At 43.2% G+C, this 24,497-nt stretch overlaps 1 protein-coding gene across 4 annotated transcripts in view; it reads left to right on the top strand.

The window, feature by feature from the left end:
• The window catches only part of SHISA9 (shisa family member 9), a 1,679,367-nt gene that overhangs the window by 1,043,668 nt on the left and 611,202 nt on the right, over positions 1-24,497 (top strand). For all 4 annotated transcript variants that reach the window (XM_069645589.1, XM_069645587.1, XM_069645586.1 and 1 more), the window contains one exon: positions 11,964-12,002. In XM_069645589.1, coding sequence (XP_069501690.1) covers positions 11,964-12,002 — 39 coding nt within the window. The remainder of the gene's footprint in view (positions 1-11,963; positions 12,003-24,497) is intronic.

Here is a 24,497-nt window from a genome sequence, read left to right as displayed (position 1 = left end):
TTCATGTATAAGCGCCTTACAAATGCACAATGAATAAATGAATAAAAACACAACCTGGGGGTATTGGTTCAACAATATATTGTTCTGAATTTGCTGCTTCAAAAATATTTTGGAAGACAAATCATGAGGCTCATCCCTCGACTTACAAGGTCAGCGGGAAACCGCCCATGCGCCACAGCAGACGGAGGTGCAGCACACACAACCACAAGGCAGGAACTCTTTCCTCTAAACTCAGTGTTGTGTCCCACTCAACCAAACCCTTGCACATGACTGTAAAAATGGGTTGAGTTCAAGCCAAACTATAGCTAAATTGTGAAATATGACAACTGTTGATTTACCATTTACCGTTGATCAGCAAATGGCCAGGCGGCTGGAAGGAGGGCACGGGCAGCTACACAGAGAAGATGGAGATGCGGGGGGTACACGTGACCACTGGAAATGAGGCAGTGAATGCAATTCTGCATGGTTCGACCCATTGGCCTTCCCCTTCCTAGAATTATAGTCATTACGCTTTGAATTCTACAATTTCCTCACGCTAATGGTGTCCGGTTCTTTGAATAGAATCAATGCTTACCTCTGTGATTTTCTTAAAGGCGTGAATTTGATTCCCTAATTGATGGAAAGCCTGGCGTTGCTGTCTTAGAGTGCTTTGTGCAGAAAGGTTCTCAAAGTGTAAAAATGTACTATCAAGTGCGCCGTGTACTTTATGTTAAGCTCGGAGCTACTTTGGGAGACACTTGGGGCCGAATTCATGGAAGGTTTGGTGCGGTGGAAAGTGACTTTGCACTGTCAACAAACACATTGAACCGGCCTAATTCACAGAGCGGTGCACAGTGTATTTTTGTGGAGCTAAGTCACTTTGTACTGCAAACGTACTCTGGGCACCACACTGAGTGGGGCCTATGAAAACAATTAGGCCCATTTGCAAAGAGTACGTTTGCAGTGCAAAGTGACTTTTCTCTGCAAAAATACATGTTGCACCCTTCTGTGAATTAGGCTCTGCTCCAGGTGTGTGTTGGCAGTGCAAAGTCACTGTCCACCGCGCTGATCGTAGACTAAACAGAGGGGGGACGAGGGGCACAACCTTGTATAGAAGTTATTTTTGCAGTGTTACTAAACAAAATTCACATTTATCATCACATGTAATATATGCATATTTCAGGTGCAACAGGACTAAAATAAGTCTCAAGACCACTAGAGACTGAACGGAAATCCAAAACAAACAGAATCTGTCAAGCGCTGACGGAACGTCCCAATTTGCACTCCTGTGGGAACTATATTAAATCAAAAAACGCGTTGATCGTTCCATGATTGTGTTCCCTAAACTGTGTTTTCTAGTGTGTTAGGCAAATGCTCGGTTACTTGTCCAGACACGGGGAGCAGGTATAGATACCATTGTGTCACTCAACCAAGTTTAGGGGCATTAAAGCAATCAGGATATTGCAAACAGAAGAAAACATGTATACATTTAACATGACAACTCAAAAACACAACACATATTCAACTATATTACATAACATATAGCTTATGACAGAAATCCACCAGTGAGAATGCGGGTACAACTACCCAGTAATAGTAATGTAAGCATCATATTAATCCAAACAGCAATTTAAAAAAATTTTTTTTGATGAAACATAGTTCTGGGATTGGCAAACACGAGCGAGCAATTGGGAGAAATGCAGCCTTTTTGCATTGGAATAGTTCAGCGGGTAATTCGAGTCACTGTGTGAACGTATTTTGATTTCACCTCTGCTAGCAAGACAAAGTCATGCTGAAAATACAGGTTTTGTGAAGTACCACGTGCGGTGTTTCAGAAATACCACCTACCTTTCTAAAATGTATCAATGCAATGCAATTGCTGTTTAGAATGCCCATAGAAAGTCAGCACTTCACAGCACTTAGATCCCATTGAAAACATTCAGAGAAGGTTCAGTACTGATCCTTCTGTGCATTGTGAGAGTGTGACCCCCTGACATACTCGCAATCACACCCACTTAGTGACTCCCCTGCATCGTCTCTGCATGGGAGTGCACCCTTTGGGAATGAGGAGAGTGCTCCTTCATTTGTAAAGTCCTCCTCGTCATGCCACTTATTGCACAACTGCACAAGCCCTACAACACGCACATCTGCATGTGCACAGTACATATTGCACATTTGAAAGCTTGGACGTGCCTATGTACAGTTGTGTTTGCTTGTGCATGATGAGGTTTTTTCAGTTTGTGGGAACACATTTTTTTTTTGTTAAACAGCCCCTCAAGTTGTAGACTGTCAGACTTTGTGCCTGATTCACATAAGCTGTTTATAATGGCACAATCCCATTGGAAAACACACTGTGAATCAGGTCCTTTGACTGCTTGACCCAATTCACCTCACTGCAGAATGATTCCCAACCTAGAGTGCTTTGGTGGGTCTAGAGCTCCTGCAGTCGCTAAAAGTGCCCACAGGAGAGGGGGGAGGACGGGCTTGATTTGCTGTTGGTTTTGGTAACTCTACAGAACTGAGGCTGAAAAAGGGGTGTGGATCTTATACTAACCTGAGAGAAAAGCTTCTGGATTTGAGCAGCGGCCCCATTGCAGAAGCAAGGAGTTCCCATGCAGATCCTATGGTTTGTGCAGTGCCATGATGCAGAAGCAGACGCCTGATTCACAGGAGCCTTTTATAATGGTGTAAATTCATTGGAAAACGCTCTGTGAATCGGGCCCCGTAGGAGTTAGAGACGTACTCTGTGTTGTCAAATGTGCATAGTAAGGAACACAACAAACAGCAAAAATACAAGATAACATAAAATAAGTATTACGTGTAATGAAGAAAAGAATAGTATACAGTGTTTATATCGAATCCTTTATATAGAATGCACTTGCTCCTCTAACCAATCCACTCCCACATAATCACTCTGCGACTCCCTCTCCCTACACTTCTACAACACCGCTCTTGACAGGACAACATTCCTTAACACCAAACTGTCCATCCTCCCTCCCTCCCCATCAACAACCCCTCCTGAACCCACTACCCCTATTCCCTACCTTCGACTCCTTCAAACCCATCTGCAGAGACAAGTTCCTTCACCTACTATCAGCCAGTAAACTCTCCGGGTCACCACTCGACCCCTGCCTAACCTCTGTCCTAAAAGAAATATTCTCATCTACCTGCGCTGAAGAACATGCAAGAGCCATTCTAAACAAACCCCTCACCTCCGGCATCTTCCCTGATGCCTTCAAATTGCACATGTCAAGCCACTTCTAAAAAGGCCATCCATTAGCCCGCTTGACCACAAGAAATACAGACCGACCTCTAACACCAGATTTCTCGCAAAACTAATTGACTGGACTGCATACTCCCAGCTCAACTCGTTTGTAGAATCCAACTGCCTCCTCGACCCCGCACAATCAGGCTTCAGATCGCGACATGGAACTGAAACCACTCTGATAACGATCTGGGATTATCTCAAGGTCCCTGCAGACTCTGAATGCTGCGCAGCATTGATTCTCCTCAATCTATCCGCAGCCTTTGACATGGTTAACCACTAAATCCTCTGTGACCGCCTTCATTCCCTAGGAATCCGTGGCACTGCTCTCAAATGGATCCCCTCCTTCCTCAGCAACAGGAAACAAATAAAACTTGTGGCCCATTATCTCTCAACTGCTCTCCCTCTGAACATTGGAGTACCCCAAGGCGCTTGCCTGTCTGCTCTCCTGGTCAACCTCTATATGACCACTCTACCTGGAATAATCTCTATGCACAAAATCCCCTGTTACAACTACACTGACGATACCCAAATTATCCTAAGAGCTCCCAAGTCAGGCACCCACCCCCTCCCCGACCTTGAAGCCTGTCTCAGCGCTATCGATCGATGGATGACAATAAATCACCTCCTTTTGAACCCTGCTAAAACAGAAATCATGGTGTGCAGCAATACTGCTCTGCTCCCATCACCCCATCCCTCTGCTCACCTCCACCCTCCTCTGACTCAGTGAAAAACCTAGGCTGCACTATGGACTCAGGCCTGAGCCTCTCCTGTCAGATCAACGTGTCAAAATCCTGTCACCACCACCTCAAACGTCTCAGGCGCATGTTTCCCTCCCCTCTCCTACCCTAACAGACTTGCCCAGTTATGTCTATTGTGATGTTGAGATTGGACTAATCTGAGACTGGCCTAGGATGTGGTTGCCTGACCTTGAGGCATGCAGCCATCGGCACATTGCTTGGCATGTGGATGCTGTGTATTCCTCCCCCCTTTGACTGTGGGGGGCCGAGGAAAGCTCCCCAAGGGCATAGGCCCACTTGTAGCCCTGCTTGCTGCTTGCTCATCCCTTCCCAGTCATGCTGGCCTGAGCCAACTCAATGTCACTCCTCGTATCCACCTCAGAAGTATCACATTATTTGTTGGCATATGAAAGATACACCCCCTTAACCCGCAGCTCGCACGCAGATTGCTGCAGCAGCTTCATTAACCAACTGAGCTATATTGTAATTATATTGAAAGTATCTATTCTGTAGGTTTGCATATTTGATGGGGGGTGAAAAATAAGGGTCGACATGCAAGAAATGTAATTCTGGTGGTGAAATTGGTATCCAGTAATATTACCCCCACACAAATGGTCGCCATACATATAGTTGCCGGGAAAAGTCTGTGTCGACATTATGTGTGGGGACCATTTGTAAGGGGAGCAGGGCTGTCCTCTGATCGCCTTGAAGAAAAAAAAAGAAAAACATTTTTAAAACGGGTTTCGTGGGTCCATCTCCCCACCCCCCGCAGGTTCACATTGATAATGTCACTGCAAGCCACTGCCTTTTTGCAGGAACCTTTTTGCCACACAGCCTTTTTGCAAGGACATCATCACATGTAGTAAAACCAAACATAACGCTTCTGGGGTTTTATAACTGGGGTGACCGCTTTGAACTGCAAAAGTGGTGAATGCAAGGCACTGAATTAATCATAACCAGTGTGATTTCTTTGGGCAGCACTCCACTTATAGAAGGGGACCAGCCAGTTGGAAACCAGAATTGGTCCTGCCAAAAATGAGTGGTATGTATCGCTGCCCGTTGTGATGCTAGTGGTTATGATTCATTTAAATCGTTCTATCCCCCATTCTGTCCATCAAGCCTTAGTCTGTTGGAAAGCAGACTAACATTAAAAAAAAGCAAGGCCTGTACATTGAACTTCCCGCAGGCATGTGCTTTCACTCCCTGAGATGTTGCATCCCATGACATCACTTGGGTCAAAGGTTGCCCTGGCTCAGTAATTTTAAAAGTTGGCACCAAAGCACTGGACATTTTGGCAGTGAGCCAATCGTGATACACCAGTCAGGTGCAGGCATTTTCTGGCTGTTACCATTTATCCCTAAATGGTGCATCGCCAAAATATCTAGCTCAGCTGTTGGAAAAGCATTCACACCCTCTCATGGTGAATTCGTCTTTAGATACTGGAAACTGTTTTGAGAATAAAACATTTGTGAATTTTTCAGATGCTAGGCAGTGAGTTGTAAACTACAACATTTACACACCGAAATGTGTCACTTCTCTGATGAGTTCTGCAGCCTTATAACGTGAGGCCGTGGAACTCGAAAGTGACCTATCATGACCAGAGTCATCTGCCTCATGGATTAATCTTGTTCACCTGCTGTTTAGCCTCCTATGTGGCGGCTGAACTAGTGGTCTGAGCAGACGTCTCGGGAGGATAGCTAAGGGGAAAATCGCTCAGGCGGGACAACACAGGTTCGATTCCCAGGACTGTGCTTAGAAACCTCTGGGTATTAAGTGCGTTATAAATAACCAATTATAACTAAACTAGAAATGAGCTTTCATAACTTTTATTTCTTCCAGTAGACTACTAAAGCAATCTTGACAAGAGTATAGCACCCTGAAGAGGAGCACGGTGCCATAGCACCATGAACATTCCATTATAGGTGTTTTCCATTTCCAAATACTGTAGACATACAGTCCATCGGAGGGGGTCATTGAACGCTGCCAAATTATGGCCTGAGGCGATGCACAGGGTCATAAGTAGGGAAAGGGACATTATCCCAAGTGATAATGACCCCTATAAAGCTATTAGCACATAGGACAAGATGCAATACAGATTTTAGTGTTGTTAGTTACTTTATCAATGAGTAAAGTGCACAAGATATGTTAGTAAATTAAATCTGGTTCCATTTTGTAATATTTAAATTACTATGTTTTCTTTAAAAAGTAAACCTTTTAACTCTAAACTTGGTTGAACTAGAAACAGTTTCAGCATGAGCTTGCTTAAGGTGCAATGTTAAAAGTGAATGTTTTTTCTTTACACAATTTGAAGCATTGCTCCACGTTTTAACTTCCACTTTTTAGTGTTAAATTAGATTGGAGTGTCTTTTTGAAAGAAAACTTGCTGTGAAACTGTCTTGCTGTTTCTAGAATGCAAAGAAATGCTTGCTGTTGTTTCCCTGGCTGCTTCTAAAGTCAGAACACAGAGCATACAAGCAATAGCAGTAGTTATAGACGGCATTCCGACCATTCTGATTGGCTGACAGGAGTTCAATAATGACTGTACTGTGAGAATACGTCCCTTGTCAAGTTCTAGATAGTTCCAGTAAGGCAGGTGGCAACAAAATGCAGTAAATGGCCTGGTTTATGTGCTTATCTAAACATTAAGCTAGACTTTATTAGAATGTGAAGGCAGCTTCATTTATAGAGACACTGAGCCTCATTACGAGTCCGGCGCTAACCTGCCGGTTTTTCCGGCTCGGTTATCGCCGGACTCGTATCACCATTCTGCCTCCATGATTCCCGGAATTACCGGGGCATTACAACCTCGGTGACCCGGTAATTCCGCAGGCGGAAATCGGTAAATCCCCATTCCCATTGAGTCCCATAGGACTCAATGGGAATGGGGACCATGGAAACACCGGCACCATCTTGTGATGGTGCCGGTGTTTCCACGTCCGCCTGCAGGTGGGCGGTGTTAAACCTGACAGGTCAGACCTGGCGGGAATGACACCTCCGCCTGCAGGACTCAAGATCACCCAGAATGGAAACAACAGTGGCGGCGGGTTTAACGCCAACGCTATTTCAATACCGGGTGACTGGTAATGAGGCCCAACGAAGCTATTAATATTAAGCTGTAACGTGTGCATATTCATGCACATTTTCATATGAAATAGTTGAAATCATTGCATTCAAAGGGTTAGAAAATAATTCTTGTGAGTCCTGACATGACCCTGTTGGAGTCTGTGTTCGGCCTTGATGCCTGCCCACCGTCTACTTTTTGCAGTAGCCCCCCTACCGTGCAGTATGGTGCTTTACGTGTGTTAGCAAATGAGCCTCCAGACTTGCAAAGTATAGTGATATTTAGGTGATTAGGCTCGAGTGGTCCCTACCAACATGTTTCTACCCTCTGTCCTTTCCACAGACCTGTTGGATTTAAGTTGCAGTCCAGGATGCAAGGCAAAGTCAAATGTCTTGCGAGGCAACATGCCCGCAGAACCATAATACACTTCCACACCATTCTGATGTCTGCCTACCTCGACTTTCTGCCCACTCTAATGTTAGCCTTGAAGTGTTTGCGTTCCCTAAGGCTTGGCAATGTTTTGCTAATAGTGCGGGCTTGTCCATGGTTGATGTTTTGTATCACGCACACGTTTGTGCTCTGCATTTTGTCTCCCCGCTGATGTTTGCTCTGTTATGTTGTTGAGCCATCCTGGAATTTTGCCCATTCTCAAATGTTACCACTGAGGTGATATAGTTGTATTAAGAAACAGGCGATTTTCTGGATGGACCCCAATGCAGGTGTGCAGTTATTTTTGAAAAAAAACAACAAATTTACCTATAAATTCTCTGATGTGTGAAAAATACGGTTGAAAAAAGCCATATTATTACCACGCCTATAGTATGACACCCATTCCTCAAAGAAAGGCATGTATTCTGTTGCTAGCATTAATCTGTTTTGCTCACTAAAAATGCTCAGTTGCTTATATATAGGAGAACTAGTGCATATCATTTTTACGAATACTTATTGGCAAACAATGAGTGCCTACGGCAACACATAGTTCACTTTCAAAATGGACATCCAGCCAGCCGCCTGAGAGAAGGATTCCACTGAGCGCAAAATGCATTTTCTCCCCACATGCATTTGGCTTTATTAAGATGGATAGCGAAGAATGTATTGAAACGTGCCCCTGTGGATCCACACCGCTGTAGTTCAAGTCACACTGTGTCTTCTAGTTCACATTTCAAGCCTGACAAATACCAAGCGAGGTCCAAGACGCTCTCTGCATGCATTCAAGGGAAACACAGTACCACTATAATCATCTCTCTATATTGATTTGGGGGGGTGGTGGTTTGTTGGGAGTTCCGTCCAATCAGAGACAGATGAGTCATGGAGGATATCGTGGAAGGCCTAACAAACTAGATTGCCTGCCATGTTTCACAAATGATTGTTTGGCACCTGCTGTGTTGGTCTTTCCGTTCATGAATGGGAATGGTGCTGTTTCCCTAGATGAGCTGCCGTTATGCTTAGATAGTCTCAATGACATTTATGCAGTTGAGCTTATGGCCATTGGAACGTGCATCTGTTACTGGATGGGATTACACCAGAATAATTCTGAGCGCAAATAACCTGACAAACTCAAGAAGATGGCAAGTTACTGTTTTATTAACAATTATCTAAAACAGGGAGGTTACAACGAACATCAATGGACGTACACTCAGTCTCTCAGTGATTTCCACAAAAAATACAATTTATATACTTCATTATGCGTCACAGTGATGTCACACTACGTGGCAAGAGTAAAAAAAAACTATCAAGGGCCGGGATTGGTTAACGGAAACATCTAGATATACAAGCATATAGGAGCTAGTATTGTTATAGGCAATCCAGTTTCAGGTGGACAATTTATGCCTACCTCTTCGTACGTGTGATTTTAAGAAAAATCAGCTACAGAGTGTGTCATTGGTTTCTTAAGCTATAAAGTCTGTCTTCATATGGACTAATACAATTGGTTTGGCACAGTTGTGCCACATCTGGAACATTCAGTTAATTTAGCAGCACATAAGCCAAGACACAGACCCAGCTGCAGGGAGATAGGACATGAAGCTACCTCACTATTCAATTAGCCCAGCATCTCTCATCACCCATACCTTCTTCCATGGAGTTGTCTTAGTACTTGGGTTTGCAGAGTTTTCTCATTGAGGGGAATGCCCGAGAGTGAGGACACTCGATATCGTGTCTGGAAATCCAAGTCCAAACTCTTTTTTCATACTTGACTCACGTTACAGGAGACCACGATTCTGTTGATTCTGCAAACTTTTAAATGCTTTAAATAAATGAAGACTTGGCAACTTCTGTGTTCCTTCTTGCACCTTAACATGAGAGGATTCATCCTCTGCACACCTGTTCTTCAGAGCAGATACCTGACCTCGACTTCTTAGTTCCTGACTTCAGGCCAGGCAGCCTCTCTATGCAGCTCCACTAGCCTGCTATTCTACTGCAACACAGCTTTTTATTCATTCTCAATGATTCGTTGGCTTGCTATTTCATGATAACAATGTCCAGTTTCTATACAATGGCAGCTTCACCTGGATTCTGCTCACTACTTATAGCTAGCCGATACAATGACTTGATCTTTATTGCATTTCAGCGTCTTTAACGTGTTATCTTCTATTCCACTTTGATAGTTCACTCGACTCTTTACTTCGTCCTCTAGGATTCATACATCGTTTTCATTCAGTATCTCAAGACATCATGCACACTTTCCTATGACATCATCAGTTCATCTTCTTAGTTCTTTCTCATATTCCTTCAGGGAATTCCTCCTGTAGGCTGTCATCAGTTCGAGGGTACATTCGATATGGTTGTCTTAAAGGATACTGTCTTCCATGTGCTCGCTGTATTATTGGTATGGTAGCTGAGGTTAGACAGGGCATGGTCTCATGACTCCAAAACAGGGAAGGTCGAAGAGTGGGATCTCCTGCGAATGTATACACAGTGATCACTGCCCACTCCATACCTTGGTCAACATATTGATTTTGCTAATAAAGCACTGAACAAAAGTGGAAAAAAGAAGTACATCTCAAACATTCAATGGATGCAAAACCGAGTACTCTGCAGTAAAATACTGTCATGCAATCTTTCAAACTAGCAGAATAAACATATTTCAACTAAAAAATATGGGGAACTAATCAACAACTAGATCAAATGTTTTTTTGGGGTTAGGCAACAGACATTTTATGTGCCACTTAAAATGTAGGATAAATAAGTCAGAGACAATGTAGAAGAGAGTTCCAGAACAGTGGAGCCATGCCAGTGCATGTCTGAATGGAGGTTAGAGGCTTGTTTACTTTTCTTTTAAATTAGAGAGTTTCTTGTACCATAACTCAAAAGAAACAACATAGTAGGTTTTGGCAGATTGAAAAGCTGAGTTCAAAGTTTTCCTTCGGAAAGGAAACACGACTGAAAGGTTAACTCACACACAAGGTTCTACCTGCTGTTTCCTAGACCCATGATTGGGAAAACCGAGACTCATTGTACTAGACCCCTCTCAGATTCCCTTGGGATATTGCCACACATTCTCAAAGAATTGACAAGTAGCAAATTAGTAGATGGCTGCTAGAATACCAAATGTTCAAGAGCCATCCTACTCCATTTTAACAAAGTCTTGACCTGTGGAAAATGATGAGATGTCTGTCAGTATCTCACATTTCCACCTGCCATCATACACCATTGGAGTTTTGTTTACTAAAATACCTGGAGCATTTTACAGCAGAATTTAAGCAAATGTATACCTAAATAAATAAATACACCTTTGTGAATTCCTTAGGAGGGACTAGGTCTTAACTGGAACCTTGCTACTTGATGTTCTTAGGCCTTTAGTTTTCTGGATTAGTAATTGCACACATATACATTCTGGTTCTTTTAAGGACCATCTCAATAAAGTCAAGGCCATGGTTCAGATGCATTCAAATCCATCAGCCAACACTGCAATTGACTTACTTCTGAGAAACCCCTGATGTTATGGTATCAAGTGATGTTGGAATTTGAAATGTAAATAGCGATGGCAAAGACTATATTGATTTTTAGATGTAAAACTCTGGGGTCATTCTTCTTTTCCAACTAAAACAGTGTTGGGACCTGATGAGGAATTCTAGGTAGTAACACTTGCAAGATTTCAGGAATGTTCGATTTGCAAGGGGCTGCCTCTAGACTGCCTCTGCTCATTCACCCTGGCCTGGGCTGCTGCTTGCTGATTGACACTCAATGCTCTAGTATTAGATCACCTCTAGACACACACTTTTATGTTTGCTTTTGTTCATCACGTAGAAGATGCATCAGTGATCTATTAAAGGTCATTCTGATTACCAAAGAGGTTGGCAATGCTCGCCGAATAAAAGAGTCACTTGTGATTGGAAGCTAGAGATATTGGGTGCTTGAGTGGTGCCCCTCTTAGACGCTTGCATCCAGAGCTATCCATCATCAGTCGCTTTTTGGCTGCTTAGGATGTTGTGGTGGATTCCAGTTGATGATAGTGTAACATCGAAGTTGATAATAGCACACCAGAATGTCTGGGGTCAAGCTGTCTCTGTGATCTGAAGGCGGTGAATGCGGCACAACAGTCACTTGCTGGCTCTTCCGAGTACAGTGATTCTAGCATCTCATCGGGGATTCATGGAAAATGACAAAAATGAATGAGCATTAATAACAGTGCTATTGATAAAGTATGTACAATTTATATATTTTTTTAATTTCTTTACTCTATTTCAACTTGCTAATTGGGACTTTTTAAATTGAAATTCTACATATTCATGTTTCATAAGATACTCGATATCTCCCAAGTGTTGTTCTGTATGATTTGCAGGATAATTATTTCTATCTGCAGAGAACATATTTGCCTCTGTGTTTTGCCTAATAATTATTTCAATGTCATAATTTATCTGTATTCTCTTTTAAATGTGTTTTTGAAATGTTTTTAATTGCTCTGTTTCTTGTGCAGGTGGTACACTACTTCACAGTGCCTTGACTGATAAACAAGGTAAGATCGAATTTACTTTTCACACCAAATTGTATAATTTGAAAGTTTGTGCATACAATAGAATGCAAATCATTAAAAAGATGCAGAATAAACACAGTTTTTCTGGCTAAAACCTGATTAGGTGAATACTGCACACTAAAATCCTCTGCATTATGTGTTGTGGGACCATCCGGGAAACAAAGGGCACACTTCACAAAGCATTGCTGCTGTTATGAAACTACATGTGGCCCCAAAAATGGTGTCGTAAATTGCACCTCAGTCAGAAAACTGTGAAAAAGGCCCATGTTCCAAAGGTCCGGGCAATTCAAATGAGGGCTCCACCTACATGTACATGCTCACACCTGATTTACCACAAAAAAGGGTTACATGTCTTTATATCGAAACATTTTATGAAGAATGCACTTATAACAAAACTTTTATAACAAAAAATATAACACATTCTTTGGACCCCCCTAAAATCCCTGTTTCCCACCCCTAATAATTCAGCCCAAGCGTTTCCCCATAGGATTTAACCCTTTTCCCCATCCCTAAGTGCATTCTTCATGAAATGTTTCGTTATAAAAGATTCAATACATGTTCATTCTTTATTACATTTTTGTTACAAATGACTGCATTCCAAAAAAGCATTTTGCTACTTTTTCAACTTGATATAGCTAAATTTTGGGACAGGTGCAACTCTCCAGGGACAAACAGAATCTTTTTTAAACTGTTTTCCCTCAAAGTGGTTATCTTTCTCCAAAGTTTGACATCACTTTCAGTTAAAAATGCCCAACAATGTTTCGATCACATTTGAACTTGTTTGTGTTTCAGAGTCTTATAGCAGGTTTTCTTTGTTGTGGAATGGGCAATACCCGTTCCGCCAAACATAACGTCAGCTCTATTAGCGCCAGCGTTACCACCCAACTCGTGATGAGGCCCACAATGTGGTAGGCAAAATCTGCATATGCTGCACGTGTGCTTCTCTTTGAATCACCACGCATGCACAGTTTTCCTGTGGAAACAGATGCAATTTGCACCTACCTTCTTTGTACCTGAAAATTGAATCCTTTGTAAACTGGGCCCCTAGAGTACCTTTGACTCTTCAGGGCTGTACTTGGAGACCCATGTTTTCAAAAGGCACAGGCGCATATATGAAGTTATGGAGGGGATTGGCATTACGCGATCAAAGAGTGACGCTAATGTCTATGAGTTTTGTATAGACTATTCCAAAGGAAGTTTAACGACCATTTGGGCACATGGGGTCCTCCACTGGAAACGCAATGGTGTACTATAGTTTGAGTTATAAGAGCAAAGTACGTCTTTTTTTACTTTTCTGCGTCAAACAATACTTTCAAATATTGATGCTCTCAGTTTCAGACAGAGCCGAAAAATGTCTGCAATCTAGTGATACACATCAATCCTGAATGTTGATTCTTCCCTAAGTTCTCTTTGTATCAATTCTGTTAGACTTTAAGCTTCAGGCAGAAACTGCCGCTTTTGCTCCAGGATTCAGGTTTAATCACTTCCCCGACGATCGGATGTGGGTGAAAATGACAATCACTACAAATGATGCATGAAAATGCAAATATATTCCAATTTCAACGATGTACGCTTGAAAGAGTTTTAATCAGCATTGTTAGCTACACATATTGTGCCTATTAAGTACACAGTGGCCCAGCCAGCCTGTAGATGGGCTATAATTGAGATTATTGTAATATCATGCCAAGATGGGAACTCCTGTGGAAGAAAATGGATGTGTTGTAAAAATGCTCTCTTGATTGATAATGAGGACCATCAGCAAAGCCCCAGTAAATTAACCTGTTTTAAAAGATATGCTCTTATTGAGTTCTGTGGCCTTTTTGCACTGTTCTTTTCTTGTATTATATACCTAATCTTCAATAAAAATAAAAAAATAAAAAACTGAAAATGGTCTTAGTTTGTGTTTTATCTGGTCTTTAGCTCTGTCTTTCCTTTCTACACCCTCCCCTGATCCCTCCCCATCTCATCACCTCCCTCTCTTCTTTGGGCCTCTCACTTAAATGTTCTTTGCATGATCACAAACAATCGATGCCCCTTGACCCCCCCCCCCCTTCCATTTTGGTCCTATCCCTGCTTCAGTGTTTTTTTAGTGTTTCCCACAATGCTTCCAGGAGACAAGGGTCCATCAAGCATGCTGGCATGTGGCCTTTTGTGAGGTGAGCAGTGGCAGTAGACCCTATGTGTAAGCCCCATGATATTTTGCAGGAGATAGACACCTCCGGCGTGGCCAGGTGGAGCAACTGGAGCAATGCTCCTGTCTTCTGAAAGCCTCTAATCACCTGACCTTGGGAAAATGGGCATGCTGCCGTGTGCGAGGGGCTTGCGAGGAGCCATTTGATTTTCAATAGGACATTTCAAATTCCAACTCCTAATGGATGCAGGACAGTGAGCTGAGACAGAACTAGCTGCGGAAGTCAAGAGCAGCTGCATCTCAGTTTCAAAGTTTCAGCGGCACAAAGTAAGCCTTGTTTATTTTAACATTTGAGCTAACGAGTTTCTGGCATCCATAGTGTCCTTCCCTTCCACAATCCCGGAACATCTGAGATGGACACTCCGGCTGGCATCCTCCAGATCTGATGGATTCCATTTCATAAAACATGCGCTGCCGCATTCCAATTCATTGCGCCAAAGATTATGGGCCTGATTCATGGAACTTTTAGGGTGGTGCAAAGTGGTGGTGCAAAGACTTTGCACTGGCAACAAACACTGTGATTCAGAGAGCAGTGCAAAGTGTATTTTGGTGATGCAAAGTCACTTTGTACTGCAAACATACTCTTTGCACCGTGCTTAAGATTCCATGAATCAGGCCCTTTTGTCTCATTAACGTATCTTTGGATGCGCTTTGTCTTTCCCGTAGCTCATTTGCCTGTGATGCAATCTCTCGCTTCCTATTTGCCATCTCTACATTTCCCAGATCCATGTGCCAAGCCCTTTTCGGTAGAATATTGCATGTTTTGTATGCGTTCAGTAATTTTCTCTTGAACAGTTGGCACTTTCTTTTAAAAAACATGTGATCCCAGAGGCCATGTAGAGGGGAGGGGCCTGGACCCTTATATCTGGTCTATCTAATATTGCCCTCGGGCAATAGTACATTGCATGAGGCAAGGACTTTGCTGCTGGTGGATATGGAGGCATTGATAACCAGGGCCTGGGCGTCCCTCGATATTGTGTCTCTCAGCATAGTTGTGATAACAGTCATGCCAGTATTTACAGCAATGGCCTACAACAGATTTTTTTAGGCTGACCTGCAAGAGAATCCATCCATTCCTTCAGCCCTCCATCCATTCCTTCAGCCCTTCATTTGGGAATTTCTACTGCTACCAGTTCTTCATCCACTAATGAGTTGGCTGTAATAACATTAGCTAAGGTAAGTCAGTTAGGTATTTGTATTTTGGATTTGCATTTGTCTATGTATTCATTTAAAAACCAGGGATATCAATTTTGATCAGAAATGCCTTAGAAGAATACATTTGCAGTTAATGGAGTAATTTCCACAAAGGATGCCTGCACAATAGCAAAGATGAGAAGAAGTGGTGAGCCAGTTTATGAGGGTGTAAACGAGTGGGACATATAGCAGGGACAGAAAAAACAAACAGAAATTACATGGCCTGCACTAGCGGCCATGTTGTTATGGTTAAGTTGCTAAACCCATAGGAAGAACACTTTTTGGGCGGCTTATAACTTCGCTCCCCCTGGACGAATCTTCACCAAACCTTGCTAAATATGTATATGGCCCATTATGAAATCATTTGCAAAGTTTGGTGAGGTTTGGTCAAGGGGGAGAAAAGTTATAGGGGGGTCCCAAAATGTCTTTTTCCCCATAGACTGAACAGAGAAAATACTTTGCTCACACCTGCAGCCCAAACAGCTGGACGGATTTCCACCAAATTTGCGCCAGAGGTGGCGGCTTGGCCTCGAAAGTGTGCTTTTGTAAATTTGGTGGAAATCTGTCCAGTAGTTTTTTTTAAAACGACTAAAATGTAGGTCCCAAAAATGTGTGATATCTAGGTCCGCTCCGTGGACACACTTCCCTCTTCGGTCCGTGGACAGGATTCCGATTGGCTTATAGGGCAACGTGGTGTCCGCGGACATCAGACGTGCCCACTGATTGGATGGTGAACTGCGTGTAGTGCGTCAGATATTTGGAAACGCCCACCATCTTGGATTCGCGGACAGCGGCCGGTGTCCGCGGACATTGAGGTAAAAAAATATTAAAAACACAACATTGCACTCGTCAAACTCATCAGATAATCTCTGGGGACATGAGGGGTGATGAGGATGGGATGATATATGGCTGAAAGAAGCAAAAAAACAGGTGCTTTTTGCTGCAAAAGTCTGTGAACAGTCCTGAGAAGTTCGGGGAGACTTCAGATGTTTGGGGGCAGTTTTTGGATGGCATATAACTTTGACACCACTCAATGAAACTGCAATTGTATTCCTGACCTGATTCCGAATGAGTTTGCAAAGTTTGGTGGGATTCTGTCAAGAGGGGGCAAAATTAGAGGGGGGTCCCAAAATAATGTTAAGGCTTATAAATGAGGTGCCATTTGACAAATCTACACTTAATTTGGCAAACTGATAATAGATCTAGATATAAATGTTCTTGCGAAGTTTGGTGGGATTCTGTCAAGAGGGGGCAAAATTATAGTGAGTTCCCAAAATATTGTAAAGGCTTATAAATGTGGTGCCATTAGACAAATTTACACAAAGGTTTGCAAAACGATTATAGATCTATATATACATGTTTTCGTAAAGTCTGAATGGATTTTGTCAAGTGGGGGCTGTTATATTACAATTGTATGTGCATATATTTGACACTTTTGGAAAAATAAAACATGGGTAGATTTCCAGCAAACTGGTGTAAGGAGCATTGGCAAGGACCTGAAAGCATGGTTTTGCAAATGTGTCTGTGTTTTATTTTTTGACAAGTGTCATAATGTAGGTACAAAAAATAGTGATATATCTTTGGTGCCTGAGGTGTAGCCTGTTGCCATGGGCAGGGGCCAGATTGTCCGGGTCATGGAGTAAGGTAATGATCCGGTCAATCTGGCTACTGGCCATGACCACAAGGGACAACACATGGGATTAAAGTGGCCATGTCCACCTGGGACTGGCTTTGTGGTAAAGTTATTCGAAATTGGGATAGATTTGAAAGGGAAGAAAAATGTGCTTGTGGTAATAAGGTCATAGGGTTCTCTTTTTGCCTTCTACAGACTTCCATTGAAAGCGAAGAGGGGCCCTGTATGGAACCCCGCCTTCCCTTTCCATGGTGGCCATCTTGGAAAAGGATTTTCCTTCCTACACCGGGACACCGCAAGCTTTGGGAACCTAGAGTGCTAATGGCATTCATTACAGGGGCTGGAATGGGGGGATAATGGTCCAGAGACCTCGTTATCCACCCTGAGTTCGCTTGGGCTGATAACTTGGGCTGCCGGGCCGGTATCCACCGTTCCAGTCCCTAGAACGGAGGATGAACTCCACAATATTCCATTAGGTTGTTTGATTAATCTCACCCTCTGCTTCTCTCTTCCCCCCGACTGACCTCTGTAGATGTTCTTTTGTATCTATTTCTATGTTTTGTCTGTGCCATCATGCCTCCGGGTCCATTGCTGCACATTATAAGTCTAATAAAGCAAAGTAAAGACACTGAAACGTTTTTCTCATTTCCCTCCTTCACCCCAGCCATCTCGTAATGGCCTTCTTATCTACTGCTTCCTCCCTCTAGACAAGTGCCTGTCTGATTGTATTTCCGTTTACTCACCATCGCGTTCCCTCTGATCTGCCTCTGCACTTAACCTCACCACCCCATTCTTTCCCTGTGCCTCATTTTGCTACTGCTCTTTCTCCCTACTCACCCCACTCCACTGGAACCCACTGCCCATAACAATTAAAGCAAGCCCAACTGTAGAGCTCGTCAACACGCAACTTAAACTTCACTTAGTTGATTATGAGGGCGCGCCCCCTGCCCTCTCGCCCGTCCTTTCTACCTGACCCCTCCATTGCTTTCAGTGATGCTTAGTAATGTAATTCTGTATAATTAAATAGTACTCCTCTTGCGCTATTAAAAACCTGTGAAATTCCTTAATTTCTTTTTATAATCATGACATTATGGTTCGCGGCAAAACAGAAAAACCTCTGAAATTTGCCAGTTATGGTAGCCTAAGCAACCATAACTGCCTGCACCACTGTGCACTGCTAACACTAACACCAGCTAAGCAACCATAACTCGCGCCACCACCGTGCACTGCTAAGACTAACACCCAGGACATCAAAGATGACATCAGAAATGTCATTGCCCAATATAGCAATATTTGTGTCCAATTTACAAAGTGTCACCTTAAAACTCTGCCATTTCCCACCTTCTAGAATCATTTTTAACACTTCTATTTACTTTTTGCAACTATTTCAACTAGTTTTGCATCCGTAGACGTCTGCAAACATCTGACTTCATTGCAGACCTTCTGGACAGTGCCACATGACCATACGCTGGCGTGCGGCATGATGACGTGTCCAAGAACTTGTCCGCACTTCACGATAAGATCTGTGCTTTGGGGACACTTCAGAACTGCATTTTCTACTGATCTAGGAACTTTCAACTTCAAATTTTCCCTTGCACAGCTCCAACATCTATTCCTACTCATTATCCATAAACAATCTAGTACACAGTACATACTTTTAGCAAAACTGCTATTTATCGTAAAATGGCATCAGATAATGCCATCCCTCCTCCCCAAGAGCCACCACCACTGCTGTAATCAAGGAGCATGAGAAACACTGCCCCATACCTTAGAAATAAAACACGCGCAACATTTTCCCCTTTCCACCTACCCTTCCATATTAGTACAGAATTCTTCTGGTGGGCGTGATGTAGTCACGTCTTGCCAGGCCTGTAACAACCCTCAATGCCCCATTTTGAATCACCTGGGGCAGATTTGTTTCGGTTTTGCTGATGCCGGTCAAAAGCCTACAGCAATAGTTCAATTCGCACCTACGATGGTGCGTGCTAGCGTTTCCGCATTACTCTGAGAAATCAGAGGTTGCAGGTATGCAAAGAGTCTTGGGTAGTATGCTGCTCCAGAGACCACGCTCCCCACATGGGCATTCATGGAGAGATGCTGGTCTAGGATAACGCCTAGAGACTTTACTTTCTTAAGAATGTTGATCTTAACATCACCAAGTTGGAAACTTCTACAAAAGAGTCCAGCTTGGAAATCATATTGGGTGACCCCACAATCATGAGTTCGGTCTTGGACCTGTTCAAGGCCAGTCCGTTCATGACCATCCAATTTTCAATACATGTGTATGCTTTGTTAATCCGAGCTTCATCTTGAACATGGTCACTGGTGAAGGTGACGATACACTGGGTAGCAAGCAGAGCAAAAAATTGAGCTGTGAATATATTGTAAAAACACTGAGACAGACTTGCTCCTTGCGGAACTCCATATTTTATCTGCACCATGGTTGCTTCAGCAGGGACACAGCTTTCCCTGTTCGGGAGAAAGGAGGCTAACCAGCGGGAAGCCTCTGGGGAGAATGCCTGCCACTTTTTTGAGCCTGGTGACCAACAACTGGTGGTCAACCAGGTCGAAAGCAGCAGAGAGGTCCAACAGCATAAGCATAGAGGCCTCTCCCTTATCAATATTGGACAGGAGCCTGGATTTAAATTCCAGAAGAGCAGTGTTGGTACTGTGCCCGGCTCTGAAGCCTGATTGTCGGCAATTAAGTATGGGGAAGCTTTCCAGATGATCGCTATCTGCTTATAAGTGACCCTATCCGTTATGTTCATCAGAAATGCTGAGTTAGTAATAGACCTGTAGTTCAGGGGGTCCTCTTTAGAGAGACCTGCTTTTTTAAGCAATGGAGTCATCCATGATCGTTTTAGGTTATCAGGCACAATGCTCTCTCTGAAGGATGCATTAACCAACTGAAGGATGGCATCCAACAGGAGGATGGCATCCAACAGGGTAGGGGGACGTGTTTTGATAATGACAGTGGAAAAGGGATCCCCCTTACAGCTAGTTGTTTTGAGATGGTTCACCACCTCCGACAACTCTGCCAGTGTGATAGCGGCAAACGAGAATTCTGGGATGTTCGGGCATCTAGTGGGTTCGTCACCGCTTGAAGTAGTAGCCTCGGTAGAGGCAGTGGCTTTTTTGATGAGAATGTTGGACTTAATACCCTGAAGTTTAGCGCCCATGACATGCTGTATTGACAGGCACCAAGCCGTGCCTTTTACCACTTTGTCCGCATCTGGGGCCGGTGTGGAATCTTGCGCTTTAAGAATTGTAAAGAACTCCTTGGTCTCTGACTTGGCTGAGAGAATCCTGTCATTAAAAGAGATCTTCTTTGCTTCCTGAAGTGCGGTTTTATATTTTATCACTGCCTGTTTGTAGGCAATAAGCAAATTAGGAGAGGGATTCCCTTTCCAGCAATAATAATATTGCTTAAGCAAAAGAGTTTTAAGCTTGTTTATGCCTACAAATTTGGGCTTCCTCGGTTTCTCAGGGGCTAGTCGATTTGTAATGTCCATAATGGTATCTCTGAGAGCTTTAGACATGCTCAGCACGGAGTCCATGGGCAAGAAGTTGTTCATATGATTGACTAGGGGGTTAATTTTTTCTAAAGTGAGTAATTTAGGGTTTCTGCCCTTGGTGGTTGTTAATGTTTTGCTTCTGATCTTTACTGGAAAGGCTGAGCAAATGACAAAGTTGACAAAATGATGGTCTGACCCTGGGCATAGAGAGTCTGTCAGATCTGTCATCAGCAAAAATATGATAGTGAAAGCCGAATGATGAGATAAGTCTTCCTAGGGCAGAGGTATAGAGATGAAGCTCAGAGATCCAAGGACTTTCTCCTAGGTTTCAACTGCCATCTCAGAATTGCTGCTTTCTCATGCGTTTTGCCTTTCTCAGAGTGTGCTTTCATGGTCCGCCTTTTATCCATGTGGGGAAGTGTGATGGAAGTCAGGTGTGTGTAATTATCAGTAATTGCCTCACTCTGCCTGACCCTTGTGTTGGGACATGGCAGGTATAGAGCTCTGGTGTTAATCCGTAGTCACCCACGATGAACTGTCTGTGAGAAAGTGTTTGTGTCAGGAAAGGAGGGGGTGTTGAGCTTCTAGGTATCCTACATGGTAGGAGGGGGAAAATGTGTAACAGGGAAGTAGATACCGCATCTCACTCTTCGGTCTACCACTCCCACTCCCCGTAGACCCCTCATCCAGGTGACCCTCCTGCAATGGTCTACCCCCAGGAACTGGATCCAATAGCAATGGCTGTGTACTGGCCACCTGGATGACAGATCTCCTGGGGACCGGCGGGTGAGACTACTTCAGGTTTCTCACATACCCTTCCCCTATGCAAGGTGGATATGCCTGTTCTTTGTTCAGGTTCTTCGCTGTTAAGACCTGGGATAAAATAAGGATGAGATATGTCAAAGAATTCTTGCATATTCCATTGATTTATGCTTGCTGATGTCGGTAGAGGTGCATTGGTTTTATTGCTCTCTCTAAAGTGACCCATGAACTGGTCTTCAAGGGTTGACTTGGGTGTCATAAGTTCTTTATATCTTGAAGGGGTAGAAATTCTTCAAAGGGAGGTGGAGATTCCTGCAAGCGAGTAGAAAAGGTAGGGAAATCGTGACCCAGAATAACTTCCTCGGGGAGTCCCGGAATGATGGCTGAAGGTATTAAACAGGACTCATCCCAGATTTTAATGTGTATGGGCATTTTGGGGTATACTTCATTGTCATTGTGTACACAGGTAACTCTAACTAGGGTGGCATTCTCGAGGTCCTTTGTTGTAATCAAGTCAGCTCGTATATTGGTTTGCTTGCTACCCAAGTCAACTAATGCCTTTATTTGCTTCCCATTCATCCAAGCCTTTTCATATGTGAAGTCAGCAGAAGACTGACATAAACATATGCTAAAGGTCTCTAAATCCTCTTCGGGTTCTTCCCACTCTTCTCCCTTTAAACAGCCTATTTCTATAGGTTTGTCCCTTACATTTTTCGGGCAGTGTCTAGCTAAATGTCCTGTTTCTCTACAGGAAAAGCAGATACGAGGGGGTGGTCTGCTTCCTTTAGTTTCCTGTCTTCTGCTTTCATCTTTGGTTTTCAGGACAGATCTCTTGATTTCTTTTGATATCCCTTCCTTGATTCGGTATGAAGCCCCTTGTTTATCTACTCCCTGAGCTTGAGGTTTTTGGAGATGTTTGTAATCCTTCCGTTCCTCTCCTCGATGTACCAAGTGGCGGTGTTTAGCTGCATTTCAGTGGTTTTATGCAGTTTCAATGGCAATGGCTAAGGTAGGTCGACTTAACTGTAAGACGGCTTTTTGCAAAAAAGGGGGCAAGGCTGTACTGTTCTAAGCTGATCATCTCTATTAACTCTTCTAGGGATTTCCTATTAATCCAAAGAGCTACAATGCTTTTGACATGCTCACCCATTTCTAGGGGGGTTTCTCCTGGATTTTATCTAATGGCCCTCAATTAATGCCAATAAAAATCGCAAGTTTGCCCCACTCTTTTCAACAACCCTTCTTTAATGGATACCAAGCTGGCTACCTGGGCAAGATTAAGTAGTTAATAGGCAGTTTGTAGTTCACTTTCGGGGGGTGTCAAATAGCACATTTTAAGATTCTCTTTTCATGCTAGTTGTTCGGCTAGTCGTTCGAAATTCAAGAACACATTTCCTAGATCTTCGCCTTCTAAGTATGGTTGAAGTACCCCCTGTGGTAGTAGGGATCTAACTTGCAACTCAACCAGTTTTGTTAGATTTTTATGGATCCTAGCCTCAGCTGGCATTTGATGTACCGCCAATTGGGCTATGACATTAGCCAGGTCAGCCATTTCTTCCGTTTGGGGTAAGGGTTCCTTCTGTGTTTTTTTTCTGAATCAGAAAACAAACTGGTCTTAACTCGCTCAGATAAAGTTTCAAAGTCGTCTGATTCTTCTGAGTCTGATTCTGCTGAAGGGATTGACTTCAGTAGGTTGGTCTCTAACCCTAATGGCCCCGCAACGGAAGGAAATTGAGTACCAAAAAAAAGGAAAAGGTTCAGGAGCGGGGGGATTTAAGGCACTAGGTCTAATAAAGTTAAAGACTGGCCGAACTCTCAGTATTATTCAATCCCACTGTTGTATATTATAATGGGATAGAGGAAGGGTGTCTAATAATAGTTACATTTTAAAGAACAAATCTTGTTAACCATTCGGAAACAGGGTTGAGAGAGCAAAACCTCTTCCACCGTGGATACACAGTCAAAGTCGAGGTGTTCAATGATTCTATTTTCCCCTTCTGGAGGTACGACAATTATATTATCAGCATGTAATTTCAATTTTTATCAGTTGAATCACATCCCACTCTGACACCGTATGTAAGAAGGCATGGTATCAAAGTAAGATAGATACAAGTGACCACAGTTCAAGGGTAGCTTTTGAACTTTATCAAGGGTGTGAAAAACCGAAATCTAAGATGGGAGCAAGCTACGACCATCAACATAATAATAATGCAGTCCTAGTGGAGTTTTGCCAACATAAAAGAGCCTATTCTAAAAAAAAAACTATTCCCAATCCTTACAGCTAATTTACAAGTAGTCTGTGGAAAAGTTCATGAAAAAGAAAGAAGTCAGGATGTTCAGGCCGTTGTCCTTCCTTCCCCACATTTTTGGCACGGAACAAGGCATTTCACTCGAGCATAGCACACTCTTGGGCTTCTTCTGTACGAGGATACAAGTCCTTTTACCAACATCAGGGCCTTCTGTGCCCAAGTCTCTTATGTTCAAAGTCTTTTGATTCAGAGGACCTGATATAACAAAAACAACAAAAAGTTACTTTCCAAATATTAAAGTCGGGTGATTCACTCTCTGCCCCGGATCCACCTCAGCCAGGCTCAGATAATTTTTTATATTTATACAATTACCCTCCCTCAGCCGGGATCGGACCAATTTTAGTTTGCAGGCATCCCTCAGTCAGGTTCACAATTACCACAGCAATATCTTCTCGAGTCACTCTCGTTCACCCCGGATCCTCCTCGTCCGGTCTCAGATCCCTTTTTGTATAATTAGTCTCCCTCTGCCGGGCTCAGACCAATTTTAGTTAGTAAGTTATCGAAGACTTTTGAATTTGCACGGGATTTAGCTTGACATGCTGCAGGACCACTTCGATTTCCCAGTTCAATGATTCTCACACGCTCATTTGGGTACCAAACAGAGACCTTTGAGTGAGCACCCACATGGCACCGGACCACTCTGTATCTGGTACCTATTCCGGTTTCATAGAGTTCATTCACATATGAGTCATCGTTCCTCATACAATTTTGCCACTTGCAATCTTGAGCATAACCCAGTCCGGTCTGCTATCAGACTCTCCGACTCACTGACTGTGCTGAATTCACTGGCACTTTGTTGTTGGAGCCAAGGACAGTACCACATCGGCAATCGCTTCTCCCCGCCTTGGCTATCAATGCGGGAGGGACCTGTGT

The sequence above is a fragment of the Ambystoma mexicanum genome, chromosome 2p (genome assembly GCF_040938575.1).
Source record: "Ambystoma mexicanum isolate Mex_15411 chromosome 2p, UKY_AmexF1_1, whole genome shotgun sequence".
Lineage (NCBI taxonomy): Eukaryota > Metazoa > Chordata > Amphibia > Caudata > Ambystomatidae > Ambystoma > Ambystoma mexicanum.
Note: the sequence above shows the minus strand (reverse complement) of the source record. Positions and strands in the feature narration are given on the sequence as shown.